This window comes from Gigantopelta aegis, chromosome 11 (genome assembly GCF_016097555.1).
Source record: "Gigantopelta aegis isolate Gae_Host chromosome 11, Gae_host_genome, whole genome shotgun sequence".
In the NCBI taxonomy this organism is placed as follows: Eukaryota; Metazoa; Mollusca; class Gastropoda; order Neomphalida; family Peltospiridae; genus Gigantopelta; species Gigantopelta aegis.
The window spans coordinates 9,417,898-9,431,072 of NC_054709.1; the positions used below are offsets into that span (position 1 = coordinate 9,417,898).

General features: G+C 35.3%; 1 protein-coding gene across 1 annotated transcript in view; it reads left to right on the forward strand.

The window, feature by feature from the left end:
- Positions 1–266: 266 nt before the first annotated feature.
- The window catches only part of LOC121385289 (protein lifeguard 1-like), a 31,032-nt gene continuing 18,123 nt past the window's right edge, over positions 267–13,175 (forward strand). The window contains exons 1-4 of the mRNA XM_041515909.1: positions 267–365; positions 5,014–5,142; positions 7,671–7,749; positions 10,395–10,448. Of these exons, the coding sequence (XP_041371843.1) occupies positions 5,052–5,142; positions 7,671–7,749; positions 10,395–10,448 (224 nt within the window). The 5' untranslated portion in view covers positions 267–365; positions 5,014–5,051. The remainder of the gene's footprint in view (positions 366–5,013; positions 5,143–7,670; positions 7,750–10,394; positions 10,449–13,175) is intronic.

Consider the following 13,175-nt stretch of genomic DNA (forward strand, 5'->3'; position numbering starts at 1 on the left):
GACCTGACCTGACCTGACTGACCGCCCTGGTGTTGTTAAACAAACATTGTTTTCAGGTTTGTTTTGGGGTTTTTTTTTCTTCCTTTCTAGGTTTGTTTGTTTTTGGTTTTGTTCTTTTTGTTGTTGTTTATTTTTAGGGGGGGGGGGGGGGGTTCTCGAACGTTCCAAGTCTATATCGCGACTCGGGTGAATATTTAAAAAGGTCAAAAAACCTGCTACAACCTATACTGTTCACTTTTCAAGCTACGGTCAATACGTTTGAGCCAGCGGAACAGTCTATAAATAGAAAACCCGGAACTAACAGTGGTGACAGCTGAGGGTTTCACACGTTTTCACTTTCGCTACCCATATTGTGATTGACTTTGGTATTTATTAGTGTTAATTTCTGTCTGAGTTACTTTTAGCCTTTATAATGTTGTAGTTTTTTTACAGTTAAATATTAAAATAATAGTTAAAACATGAATCGCGATTCTTGCATCTGCGCCATGTTTATGATATTATTATTATTATTATTATTCCATCGAATCTTCTCGATTCGTTATGATTCTGTAACAGTTACGTGTGGATTTGACGCCTGTGGAAGAAATTTTCTAAACACAGTTCTGGATCAGAACTATTGTAATGTTGTACTTCTTTTTACAGTATCAATAATCATAATGGAATTGGGTCGTTTCACCCTAAAACCATTTCGAACTCAGCGTTGTTTCGCCCACAGTCCTATTCACCCAGGGTTGGTTCGGCTTAAATCTCATTCATACCGAGTCATTTCTCCCACCAAAATAAAAATATTTATTATAGTTTTGAAGTATTTTTTTTCTGTTTATTCATTATTCATGATCAGCTGTTTACTTTCTGTCAGCTGAAGCTAGGCGAAATCAACATACCATACTCCGCGTTTGAACCACAGCTGGGTATGTAGAATATTTAATAAGAAATCACAGCACATCAGTAGTATGCAGTGTAACTGTTCATAAATTAATTATTAATGTGAATACATTGTCTGTATATTATCTAAGACCTGTATGTATTTCGTGTATATGGCTTGCGTAAATGATCTTGGAAATAAACAAAATTATTATATTTTTTTATCTGTAAATATAAACATGCAAAAATTAATATAGATCGCAATGTGTGACATCTGAAAATAAATGGATATAGGACAAATCAATGAATAAATGTACTTTATTAACAAAATAAAAATGATTTTAGCAGGCCCGACTAAAATATAACGGGGCCCAGATATCATAATAGCAACATATTACAGGGCATGTTTGTATATAGAGTCTACAAACCTGCAAACAATCTTGAGCATCATCATATTTTTAAAATACCTTTTCTGACCGTGTAACCTTAAGTGATGCTAAAATTATGTAGCACCCACCATTACCCCCACCCAATCCCACTCCAGTGTTTTTCATGTTATGGTGCCAAATAAGGTGGGGAGATTGCCGAAACAATAAAAATAAAATGTTTTCATTGCTCAAATAAAATATAACTTTTATTGTATGTATCAAACAGAAATATGGATATTGGTATGTAGGGCATAAAATTTGGCACGAATGATTTTGTCGTTCGTCTGTCGGTTATGCAAAACCAATATCAACATAAACGATAGATCGTTCGTGCAAAAGATGTAATCGTTTGTCAATAAATGTTTAAAAAATTATCACTGTTTTGGGAAGAAAATAAGCCTACATTGCCGGTGTGAGAAAGATACAATGTATCCATTTGAAATCAGCATCACAGTCAATACAAAGTTGGTACCGCGGTAAAACAAAATTGGTAAAACAAATTCGGCGCTTTGTTTAGAACTCTCGAAAAAGTTTAGTAACATAGTTGCACATTCCCTTTGATCATTTCGCTACGTGCACAAAATCATATGCTGTTCGGAAATTAAAGGGACTGTCCTGAGTTTCAGTTCCGCCCCCCCCCCCCCCAACAAAATAAACATATATCCTACTTTTTCTTTATTTTTTTTAAACAATATCTTATCTTAAACATGTTTTAAATGTAAAAGACTACACTCATAAAAACATTCGGGATTTCCTACGACTTAATTATTTCAAATTTCGTTTAGCGGGTGGAGGAAAAATAAATTGCAGTGCATAAGATTTGACATGAACGATTTTGTCGTTCATCTGTAGCTTATGCAAAACCAGTTGGATATCAACATAAATGGATTGTTATTGCAAAAGCTGTAATCACTTATCAGAAAATCCAAACAAACGTGTGTTGGCTAATATCATCAATGTTTTGGAAAACTGCGTGCAGTGGGAAATCCCTGGGCTAGATGTATATCATATGTGCTTGATGGTAATGTTCTAACCAGCTTTTTCTCCATTGTTCAACGTGTCCAGCTATTTCCTTCACGACCACCGTCTACTTTCGTTATAAAATGCTACCTGCGTTAGCACACCATCGACTTATTTACAATTTAAGAAAGTTTGCAGAAATTGTCAGTCCTGACGTCACGATATTCGGTGTTTGAAGCACGTCACAGAACCTTTATGGGTAGTTTCTTAGGATATTATATTATATACCGATGCAATTTAATGACACTGATGAAAACAAAATATGTTACAAAAATTATAGACGGCTGTCTTGAAAATCTCTCTCACCACTATTCCAAGCCAATCGGAATGCGTCGGCTTATTACTGATTCTCCGCGGAGTTCGACACTTGTAGTAAGACTGATGAAGGTCTATTAATAGTAAACACTATGTCATTCTAGCGAATGTACCTAGTGTAAAACAAAATGACCGCTAATATTAACTTTGTGACTGTCAAAGCATGCCAATACAAAGCCTCATCTAGCTCACGCGAAGGTATCTGTGCAGCTACAGTTAGATTGATTTAGTTTTAAACCCATTTTGCCTGTCATAAGTGCATGTAACATGCACTGCGATGCGCGAGATCTCGTCCCACCGTCGCAGAAAAATCGTGTTCTCATTACTATGAATAGCATTTTATAGAATTTCTAATTTCCAATGAATCCAAACTAACGTTAAAGGGACATTCCTGAGTTTGCTGCAATTTTAAAGATGTTATCGGCTGACAGAGACTTTTTAACAATTGTAAGTACTTATCAAATATATTTTCCTGCATAAAATATTAGTGTCTGTATATTACACTTGTTTCTGATCGTTCTAATATTTGTACTAATATATGTACTAGGTTAAATTTCATTTTATTTCCTAAATTGTTTTGTCGTACATACGAAATTATTTGATGACAAAATCCAGTTTCGGCATCTTACACATATTAAGACGACCAGAAACACATTGAATATACAGACACTGATATTCTAAACGAGAAAATATATTTAATATGTAAGTTTAATTGTAGAGATATTTTATTAGTCGGAAACATCTTACAATGCAGCAAACTCAGGAATGTCCCTTTAATAATTTTTTGTTAAATTATATTGAGGTTTTAAAATGTTTGACAAATATCATCTACAGATCAATATTATACTTGTTTAAACCTACATTGAAATTGGTTAAATATTTATAAACAAATCTTCCACAAAAGGTCAAAAACGATTTTGACACGGGTCGATTTTCATGGGTCGGTCGGGTTAGGACAAACAAACCTAATTTTTACTTTCACCTAGTAGCTTTTAAGTTAGTCCTAGCACACAAAAAGTATATTTTCATATTTATGATAGGAGAAAAACTACAAAAATCGCTCATCTTAGATTATCGTTTGAATATTGTTGCCCATTAGCCTTTTCATTTGTATCTGAGCTACTAAAGAAAATCGTTCGTGTAAACACTAAAACTACACGAACGACACATTGGTTGTCTGAAAAATTCAAATTTTATGCCCTGGTATGGGTCACAGCAGAGACTGTTAAATTACATTAATTTAACTATCGTATTTATGCTCATGAACTTTTTTTGTCAGTTGCGTTTCCGTACACAACAATGCAGCTTGTTTCCTTTGATATCTAGTGTGCAAACTAATCAATTTTTTTCAGTGCATGAAAAAAATTAGCAGGGCTTCTAGATTATGGTAGCCCCACTCCCATGGCTAGTGATATTCAATGTTGGGCTAGTAAATAACTACTATTGCCATGCCCGACAGGACTTCTAGATTATGGTAGCCCCACTCCCATGGCTAGTGATATTCAATGTTGGGCTAGTAAATAACTACTATTGCCATGCCCGACAGGACTTCTAGATTATGGTAACCCCACTCCCATGGCTAGTGATATTTAATGTTGGGCTAGTAAATAACTACTATTGCCATGCCCGACAGGACTTCTAGATTATGGTAGCCCCACTCCCATGGCTAGTGATATTCAATGTTGGGCTAGTAAATAACTACTATTGCCATGCCAGACAGGGCTTCTAGTTTATGGTAGCCCCACTCCCATGACTAGTGATATTCATTGTTGGGCTAATAAATAACTATTATTGCCATGCCCGACAGGACTTTTAGATTATGGTAGCCCCACTCCCATGGCTAGTGATATTCAATGTTGGGCTAGTAAGTAACTACTATTGCCATGCCCGACAGGACTTCTAGATTATGGTAGCCCCACTCCCATGGCTAGTGATATTCAATGTTGGGCTAGTAAATAACTACTATTGCCATGCCCGACAGGACTTCTAGATTATGGTAGCCCCACTCCCATGGCTAGTGATATTCAATGTTGGGCTAGTAAATAACAACTATTGCCATGCCTGACGGCTAGTGAATTTTTTTGGTCAAATGTTGCAGTTAAGTCTATTTTGTAAATATGAATATTCTGCTCTCCAAGCCCACCCCCAGTGTTAATGTGTTTAAGCTATATCTGTTTCTTTGTGTGACATATCCAATTTTTACTATTATTTAGTAAAATTGTATTAATTTAAAGTAAAAGAGGGCTAGTGAAATTTTAATTGTGGCTAATATATTTTTTAAATCACTGATCCCATGGCTAATGGATTTTATAAAAAAAATTCTAGACACCCTGTAATGTACAACCTGTGGGGTAGTGATAATGATTTGATTTGATTTTTGTTTCAGACAACTGACTGATATTTGGCGAAACAAGACAAAGCAACATGTATGGTGGTAATGCAGATGTAGAAAGTGGGTCCATGCCTTCAAACTTTGATCAGTTTAACTCGTTTACTGAGGAAAGTATCAGAAAAGGTGAACACTTATTAGATTATTACTAATATTAGAGCAAGGGTAATGCCCTACCGGTCCAACTGGGGGGGGGGGGGGGGGGGGGCTATAGGTTTCATCTCTGTCTGTCCGTCTGTCTGTCCCACATGTTTTCAGGATGGGTTTTTTTGCAGAAGGCTTTGAGATATTGAGCTGAAATTTTGTGTATAGCTAAATCATCTACTGTTACAGATCAAGTTTGATTTAACCATTTTTGGAGTTATGGCCCTTAAACTTAGGAGGTGTGAAAATGTGTTTTCTGGACATTTTTTCTAGAAGGTCTTGATATATTGACCTGAAATTTTTTGTATAGCTTTATGATGTACTGTTACAAATCAAATTTGACTTTCATAACGATTTACCCATTTTTGACGGAGTTATGGCCTTTGGACTTGGGCAATGTGAAAATTGTTTTTTTAGAACAGAAATTTTGCATATAGCTTTATCATGCACTGTTACAGATGAAGTTTAACTTTCATGGCAATTTACCCATTTTTGACAGTTATGGCCCTTGAACTTAGGAGATAAGAAAATTTGTTTTCCGCATTTTTGTTTTGCAAGGGGCGGGACATAGCCCAGTGGTAAAGTGCTCGCTTGTTGCGTGTTCGGTTTGGGATCGATCCCCATCCATGGGCCCATTTGGGCAATTTCTCATTCTAGCCAGTACACCACAACTGGTATATCAAAGGCCGTGGTATGTGCTATTCTGTCTGTGGGATGGTGCATATAAGAGATATGGCGAAAGCTGGTTTCCTCTCTCAATATCTGTGTGGTCCGTAACCATATGTTCGACGTCATATATCCGTAAATAATATGTGTTGAGTGCTTCGTTAAATAAAACATTTCTTTCTTTCCTTTTGTTTGCAATACCTGAAAATACTACGGTGAAATTTGGTATATCATGTAATGTGACTGATCAAGTTTAACTTTCATTGTGATTTACCCACTTTTCACAGATGTTTGGCCCTTGAATTTAGGAGATACGAAAAATTGTTGGGTCAGGTAGGGGACATGTATTGCTTGAGTAGTACTCTCAAAATGCTTGTTATTCTAGCTTTCATCATCTATAAGATCTTTGCCATCCTGTTTATGTAATATTTTATTATTCTAGCTTTCTTCTATAAGATCTTTGCCATCCTGTTTATGTAATATTTTATTATTCTAGCTTTCATCTATAAGATCTTTGCCATCCTGTTTATGTAATATTTTATTATTCTAGCTTTTGTCTGTAATGTCTATGCCATCCTGTGCTGTGTATTAATTTATTATTGGGCGGGACCTAGCCCAGAGGTACAGTGTTCATTGGATGGCAGTAGGTCTAGAATCGATCTTTGTCAGTGGTGCCATTGGGCTATTTTTCGTTCCAACCAGTGTACCACGACTGGTATATCAAAAGCTGTTGTATGTACTATCCTGTCTCGGATGGTGCATATATAAAAGATCTCATGTTACTATATGTTACTCTTGAAAAATGTAACAGGTTTCCTCTCTAAGACTATACGTCAAAATTACCAAATGTTTGACATCCAGTAGCCAGTTATTAATAAATCAATGTGCTCTAGTGGTGTTGTTGAACAAAACAAACTGTAGCTTTAATTTATTATTCTAAGGTTCATCTATTATTATTTTAAGACTATGCCATCCTGTCTTATGTATTAATTTATTATTCTTAGTTTCATCTATTATTATTTTAAGACTATGCCATCCTGTCTTATGTATTAATTTATTATTCTAAGGTTCATCTATTATTATTTTAAGACTATGGCATCCTGTCTTATGTATTAATTTATTATTCTAGGTTTCATTTGGAAGGTCTGTGCCATCCTGTGCTATGTATTATTTTATTATTTTTGACTTTAGTCTATAAGATCTATGCCATCCTGTGTGGTATATTAATTTATTATTTTTAGCTTTTGTCTGTAAGATCTATGCCATCCTGTGTGATGTATTATTTTTGTTATTCTAACTTTCGTCTATACGGTCTATGCCATCCTGTGCTATGTATTATTTTATTATTCTAGGTTTTTTCTGTAAGGTCGATGCCATCTTGAGCTATGTATTATTTTATTATTCTACCTTTTGTATATTAGGTCTACGCCATCCTGTGTTATGTTTTATTTTATTATTCTAGGTTTTTTCTGTATGTCGATGCCATCCTGGGCTATGTATTATTTTAGTATTCTAGGTTTCGTCTATAACGTCTATGCTATCCTGTGTTATGTGTTATTTTATTATTCTAGGTTTTTTCTGTATGTCGATGCCATCCTGGGCTATGTATTATTTTATTATTCTACCTTTTGTATATTAGGTCTACGCCATCCTGTGTTATGTGTTATTTTATTATTCTAGGTTTTTTCTGTATGTCGATGCCATCCTGGGCTATGTATTATTTTAGTATTCTAGGTTTCGTCTATAACGTCTATGCTATCCTGTATTATGTGTTATTTTAGTATTCTAGGTTTCATCTATAAAGTCTATACCATCCTGGGCTATGTTTTATTTTATTATTCTAGGTTTCATCCGGAAGGTCTATGCCATCCTGTGTTGCCAGGTCCTTGTCACCATGGCGATTATGTCCATGTTCATTTACATGTAAGTTTTTGTTGGGGCTTGAAATTTTTCTTGGCCAGTAATTTAGTTCAAATAACCAACACAACACATCTGTTTCATATTCTGAATACTGTAAATCAGGGAATGTTAGTGAGCATAAAATATTAAAGGGACATTCCTGAGTTTGCTGCATTGTAAGATGTTTCCGACTAATGAAATATTTCTACAATTAAACTTGCATATTAAATATATTTTCGTGTTTAGAATATCAGTGTCTGTATATTCAATGTATTTCTGGTTTTAATATTTTTAAGAAGCCCAAACTGGATTTTGTCTTCAAATAATTTCTTAAGTACAAAAAAACAATATTTTAGGAAATAAGATGAAATTTAAACTAGTACAAATATTAGAACGATCAGAAACACTTTTAATGTACAGCCACTAATATTTTATGCAGAAAAATATATTTGATATTTAATTACAATCGTTAAAAAGTCTCTGTTAGTCGATAACATCTTAAAAAATGCAGCAAACTCAGGAATGTCCCTTTAACGAATTTAGCGAGGCCATACCAAACACTAATATTTCTTTACACTAAATTTAAAGAGACATACCGGAGACTATTGTTTTGTTGGCAATTAATAGAACACACAACAATGGTTACATGCTATAAGTATAGCAAACAGCAATAGTTAGATAGCCTGCACATTACTGTTATTTTTGACTAAATTTAATTGTAAGTAAGATGCATAATGCCAGAATATATCAAAATGTTCGTTCAGCATTAAGATTTTTTTTTTTTTAAATGTCTAATAATGCCAACCTCACTAAAGTTTTGTGTCTCTGATTTGTCACTTAAATGGGTTTAACTAAATTATAAAATCACTAAATATACTCTTCAAAAAAAGTAGGGGAACTCTAATAAGAATTTACAATTGCCAAAATTGTACGGTATATTAGCTGTGGGGAATGGTTATATGATAATAGTGAATTAATTGGGCAAACGTTACAACCGGTAGTTCAGTATTACAGTAGGTTTTATGACCACCAGAGATATATATATATACTCTTCAAAAAAAGTAGGGGAACTCTAATAAGAATTTACAATTGCCAAAATTGTAAGGTATATGAGCTGTGGGGAATGGTTATATGATAATAGTGAATTAATTGGGCAAACATTACAACCGGTAGTTCAGTATTACAGTTGGTTTTATGACCACCAAAGATCTTGAAGCACGATTGGGGTCAGAAGTTAAATTTGAAAGTTGACTTTTTTTTATCAGTAAATGGCAAATTCAAACAATAAAAATGACTAAAAACAAAACAATAACAACTGTATGATCAACAGAATGAATAAGATTGACAGAAATAATGTTTCACAGTGATTAATCGACCTTCCTGGAAATTGTCGAAATCGAGAATGACACCCGACACACATGTACGGGGCAACTGTGTGATGCACATGCAAACTATTTAATGTGTTTCGGTGTGTTGATAAACAGACCTGAACGTTCTTTACTGGGATGTCTGTGGTCAAAATGTATGTTCGGTCTAATAGTTGATATTAACATTAATATTCCAGGTTTCCCTACTTTTTTTTTAGGAGTATATATTAAGATTTACAGTATATCGACAGTGTTTTAAAAAAAAAATTGCTAGTGCACTGTGGAACTCTATTTGGCTCTAAGTGTTTAACAAAATGACAAGTTACCATAGTTGGCCACTATGTCATGTCTCATGATATAGCAAACAATTGTACAGTTAGAAACAAATTTTTCTTGCCTTGTTTTTATTTTAACAAAACTAAGTTCTTTTGTTTAAAACATGACTCGATTAACCAGATTAACCAGTTATTAACGGAATATTTTCTTTTAAATATTATTGGGTGACGTAAACAGAACTGTTAAATAAATGTAGTTTATGTAGTTTATGTCGTTTGTTCTGGCTAGTGATGTTTTGGTATGGGCTAGTAGAAATTATCAATTGTATTACTATAATACTTGGGGCCCAAGCCAAAGCTTCTGTGAGGGCTAGTGACTTTCTCAAAAACTTGTTGAACACTGATTATGTACCTGAATGGTTTACTTATATGGGTAAGAAATAAAGTTATTTTGAATTCGGTAATTGATTTTGACAGTTTATCTGCTATAAACCCTGTCCTGCTAATTTATAAAGCTTATATTATGGCTGCAACTTTTATTCCAGTCCGCCATTACTAGATATTCAAATGACGTAAGAATATGTGGCATGGTGTCTTTCTGAATGGAAATGACATCAAACTCGAATGACGTCATTTTGGATGTCCTCACATCAAAATAAATTAATGCTTAACATTTTTTTGTTTTCTGAACACTGGGCAGCTTTCAGTGTAAAATTGCTATTGAAATGTTTTTATTTGATGACTATATGAATGCATATGTCAGTTGTGGAGTGTCACCCTTGTACGTTTGCTTAAATGTTAATAAACCTAGTGCTGTGACCTCGATTAATTTACATCTAATTTGCAAAGTTATCTAATTCTTAAAGTATGTTATCAGAGAAAATATCACATACTTTGATTGCACAGACAATGTAAGATATTATATGATATACATATATGTATGTATGTATGTTTCTTTCCATTTGATGACCTTTCTTTTTATTTATGGGCTAAAGTATCCATCATTCACATTTCACCTATTTTTCAGTGATGAGGTGAAATACTACTCTATACATAATCCGTGGATGTGGTACCTTGCTTTGTAAGTATGGACTGAGTATACTGCAATATCACTGGTAGATGCATAACATTTTTTATTATCCATATTGTTCAACATAACCAAGTTAATAATAATCTTATGAAGCACACATGTAATAACAAGTGTAATGACGTAATTATGGGAAGACACATCATAACATGATGTTGCTTCCCCAGTCTTGGCTCAGACTGTGCATGTGGAATATCACGTCATTTTGTCATCTCCTACTAGTTGTGGTTGAAACATTTTGAGACAGCCCTTGTTATTGATAAAAAAAAAATGCCAATAATAATATGGATAATAATTTTTTTTATTACTCTCGCGTGTGAGTCATACTGATTTTACGCAACTCATGTCAGGATTCATATATACAGGGCTGTATCCTCGGGGGGGGGGGGGAGAATCTCACTTTTTTTTTTTCTTTTTCTTTTTTTTTTTTACTCGAGAAAATAGCATGCACGTTTCCCGGTTTAATTTGTATAGTGTTTTATTTGTTTATAAAAAGTAGTGTGGGCCCCCCCCCCCCCCCCCCCCCCCCCCGATTTTGTTCAGGGTATGGCCCTGGTATAATCCTGACACTTGTTTCATAAAATCAGTACGACTCTCAAGCTCGTATAATAATCTCTATTTAAGTCCCCTACCAGTCCGACTGTAGGGGACTATAGCTTTCATCTCCAACCTTCTGTCAGTTTATCTGTTTGTCCATCCATCTGTTCCATACATTGTTTTCCGGACAGGTGTTATTGTTTTTTCACAATGCCTCAAGATGTTGAGCTGAAATTTGGTATATAGCTTTTATCGTGTACAGTTACAGATCAAGCTTTGACTTTCATGGCGATTTACAAATTTTTCACAGAGTTACGGCCCTTGAACTTAGAAGGTACAGAATTTGTTTTTCTGGAATTTTGTTTTTTTGCAATGCCTGAAGATGTTGAGGTGGAATTTTGTGTATAGCTTTATCATGTACTGTTACAGATAGGTTTAACTTTCATGGCGATTTACCCATTTTTCACAGAGTTATGGCCCTTGAATTTGTTGGCCCCTGCAGTGGACATGTATTGCTTTAGCACCAGCCTCGGTGGCGTCATGGTTAAGCCATCGGACATAAGGCTAGTAGGTACAGGGTTCACAGCCCGGTACTGGCTCCCACCCAAAGCGAGTGTTAACAACTTAATGGGTAGGTGTAAGGTCACTACACCCTCTTCTCTCTCACAAACCACTAACAATTAACAACTAACCCACTGTCCTGGACAGACAGCCCAGATAGCTGAGGTGTGTGCCCAGAACAATGTGCTTGAAACTTAATTGGATATAAGCATGAAAAGAAGTTGAAATGAAATGAAATTGCTTTAGCATTATTCTCAGAATGCTTGTTAATTTAACATTAATTTATCAACATATAACAGATTTATCCTGAATTCCACATTTTGTATCGTCTGTGCAGTACTGTTAATTTAACATTAATTTATCAACATATAACAGATTTATCCTGAATTCCACATTTTGTATCGTCTGTGCAGTACTGTTAATTTAACATTAATTTATCAACATATAACAGATTTATCCTGAATTCCACATTTTGTATCGTCTGTGCAGTACTGTTTGTCCAAAATTGTCCATGCATGGTCAGTCTGGGATCGATCCCCATCGGTTGGCCCATTGGACTATTTCTCATGCCAGCCAGTGCATCACAACTGATGTATCAAAGGCTGTGGTATGTTCTACCCTGTCCGTGGGATGGTGCATATAAAAGATCCCTTGCTACTAATGAAAAAATGTAGCGGGTTTCCTCTAAGACTAATGTTCAAGCCGATGATCGTAAATCAATGTGCCTAATACCGGCGTCGTGGTAGGCCATCGGTCTACAGGCTGGTAGGTACTGGGTTCGGATCCCAGTCGAGGCATGGGAGTTTTAATTCAGATACCGACTCCAAACCCTGAGTGAGTGCTCCGCAAGGCTCAATGGGTAGGTATAAACCACTTGCACCGACCAGTGATCCATAACTGGTTCAGCAAAGGCCATGGTTTGTGCTATCCTGCCTGTGGGAAGCGCAAATAAAAGATCCCTTGCTGCTGATCGGAAGAGTAGCCCATGTAGTGGTGACAGCGGGTTTCCTCTCAAAATCTGTGTGGTCCGTAACCATATGTCTGACGCCATATAACCATAAATAAAATGTGTTGAGTGCGTCGTTAAATAAAACATTTCTTTCTTTCTTTCTTTCAATGTGCCTAATGGGCCACCAACAGGGTTCAATCTCGGACTGACAACGCATCAAGCGAGCACTTTACCACTGGGCTATGTCCCGTCCCCGGCCAATCTCCATACCCGACAACCAGTATTAAAACTTCCGGATATTTGTTCATACCCTACTATCATCTCTGGTGTAACATTATATAGCGTTGATTGAAACAGGGACTCAATAGGGCAGTGGCCTTTGTGACATTGATTGTGTTGGCCTGTTATAACATAGTACATATTGAGTGTTAAACATTGTATATTTTCTTGTTTTGTTTTCTAGTGACATTGATTGTGTTGGCCTGTTATAACATAGTACATATTGAGTGTTAAACATTGTATATTTTCTTGTTTTGTTTTCTAGTGACATTGATTGTGTTGGCCTGTTATAACATAGTACATATTGAGTGTTAAACATGGTATATTTTCTTGTTTTGTTTTCTAGTGACATTGATTGTGTATACCTGTTATAACATAGTACATATTGAGTGTTA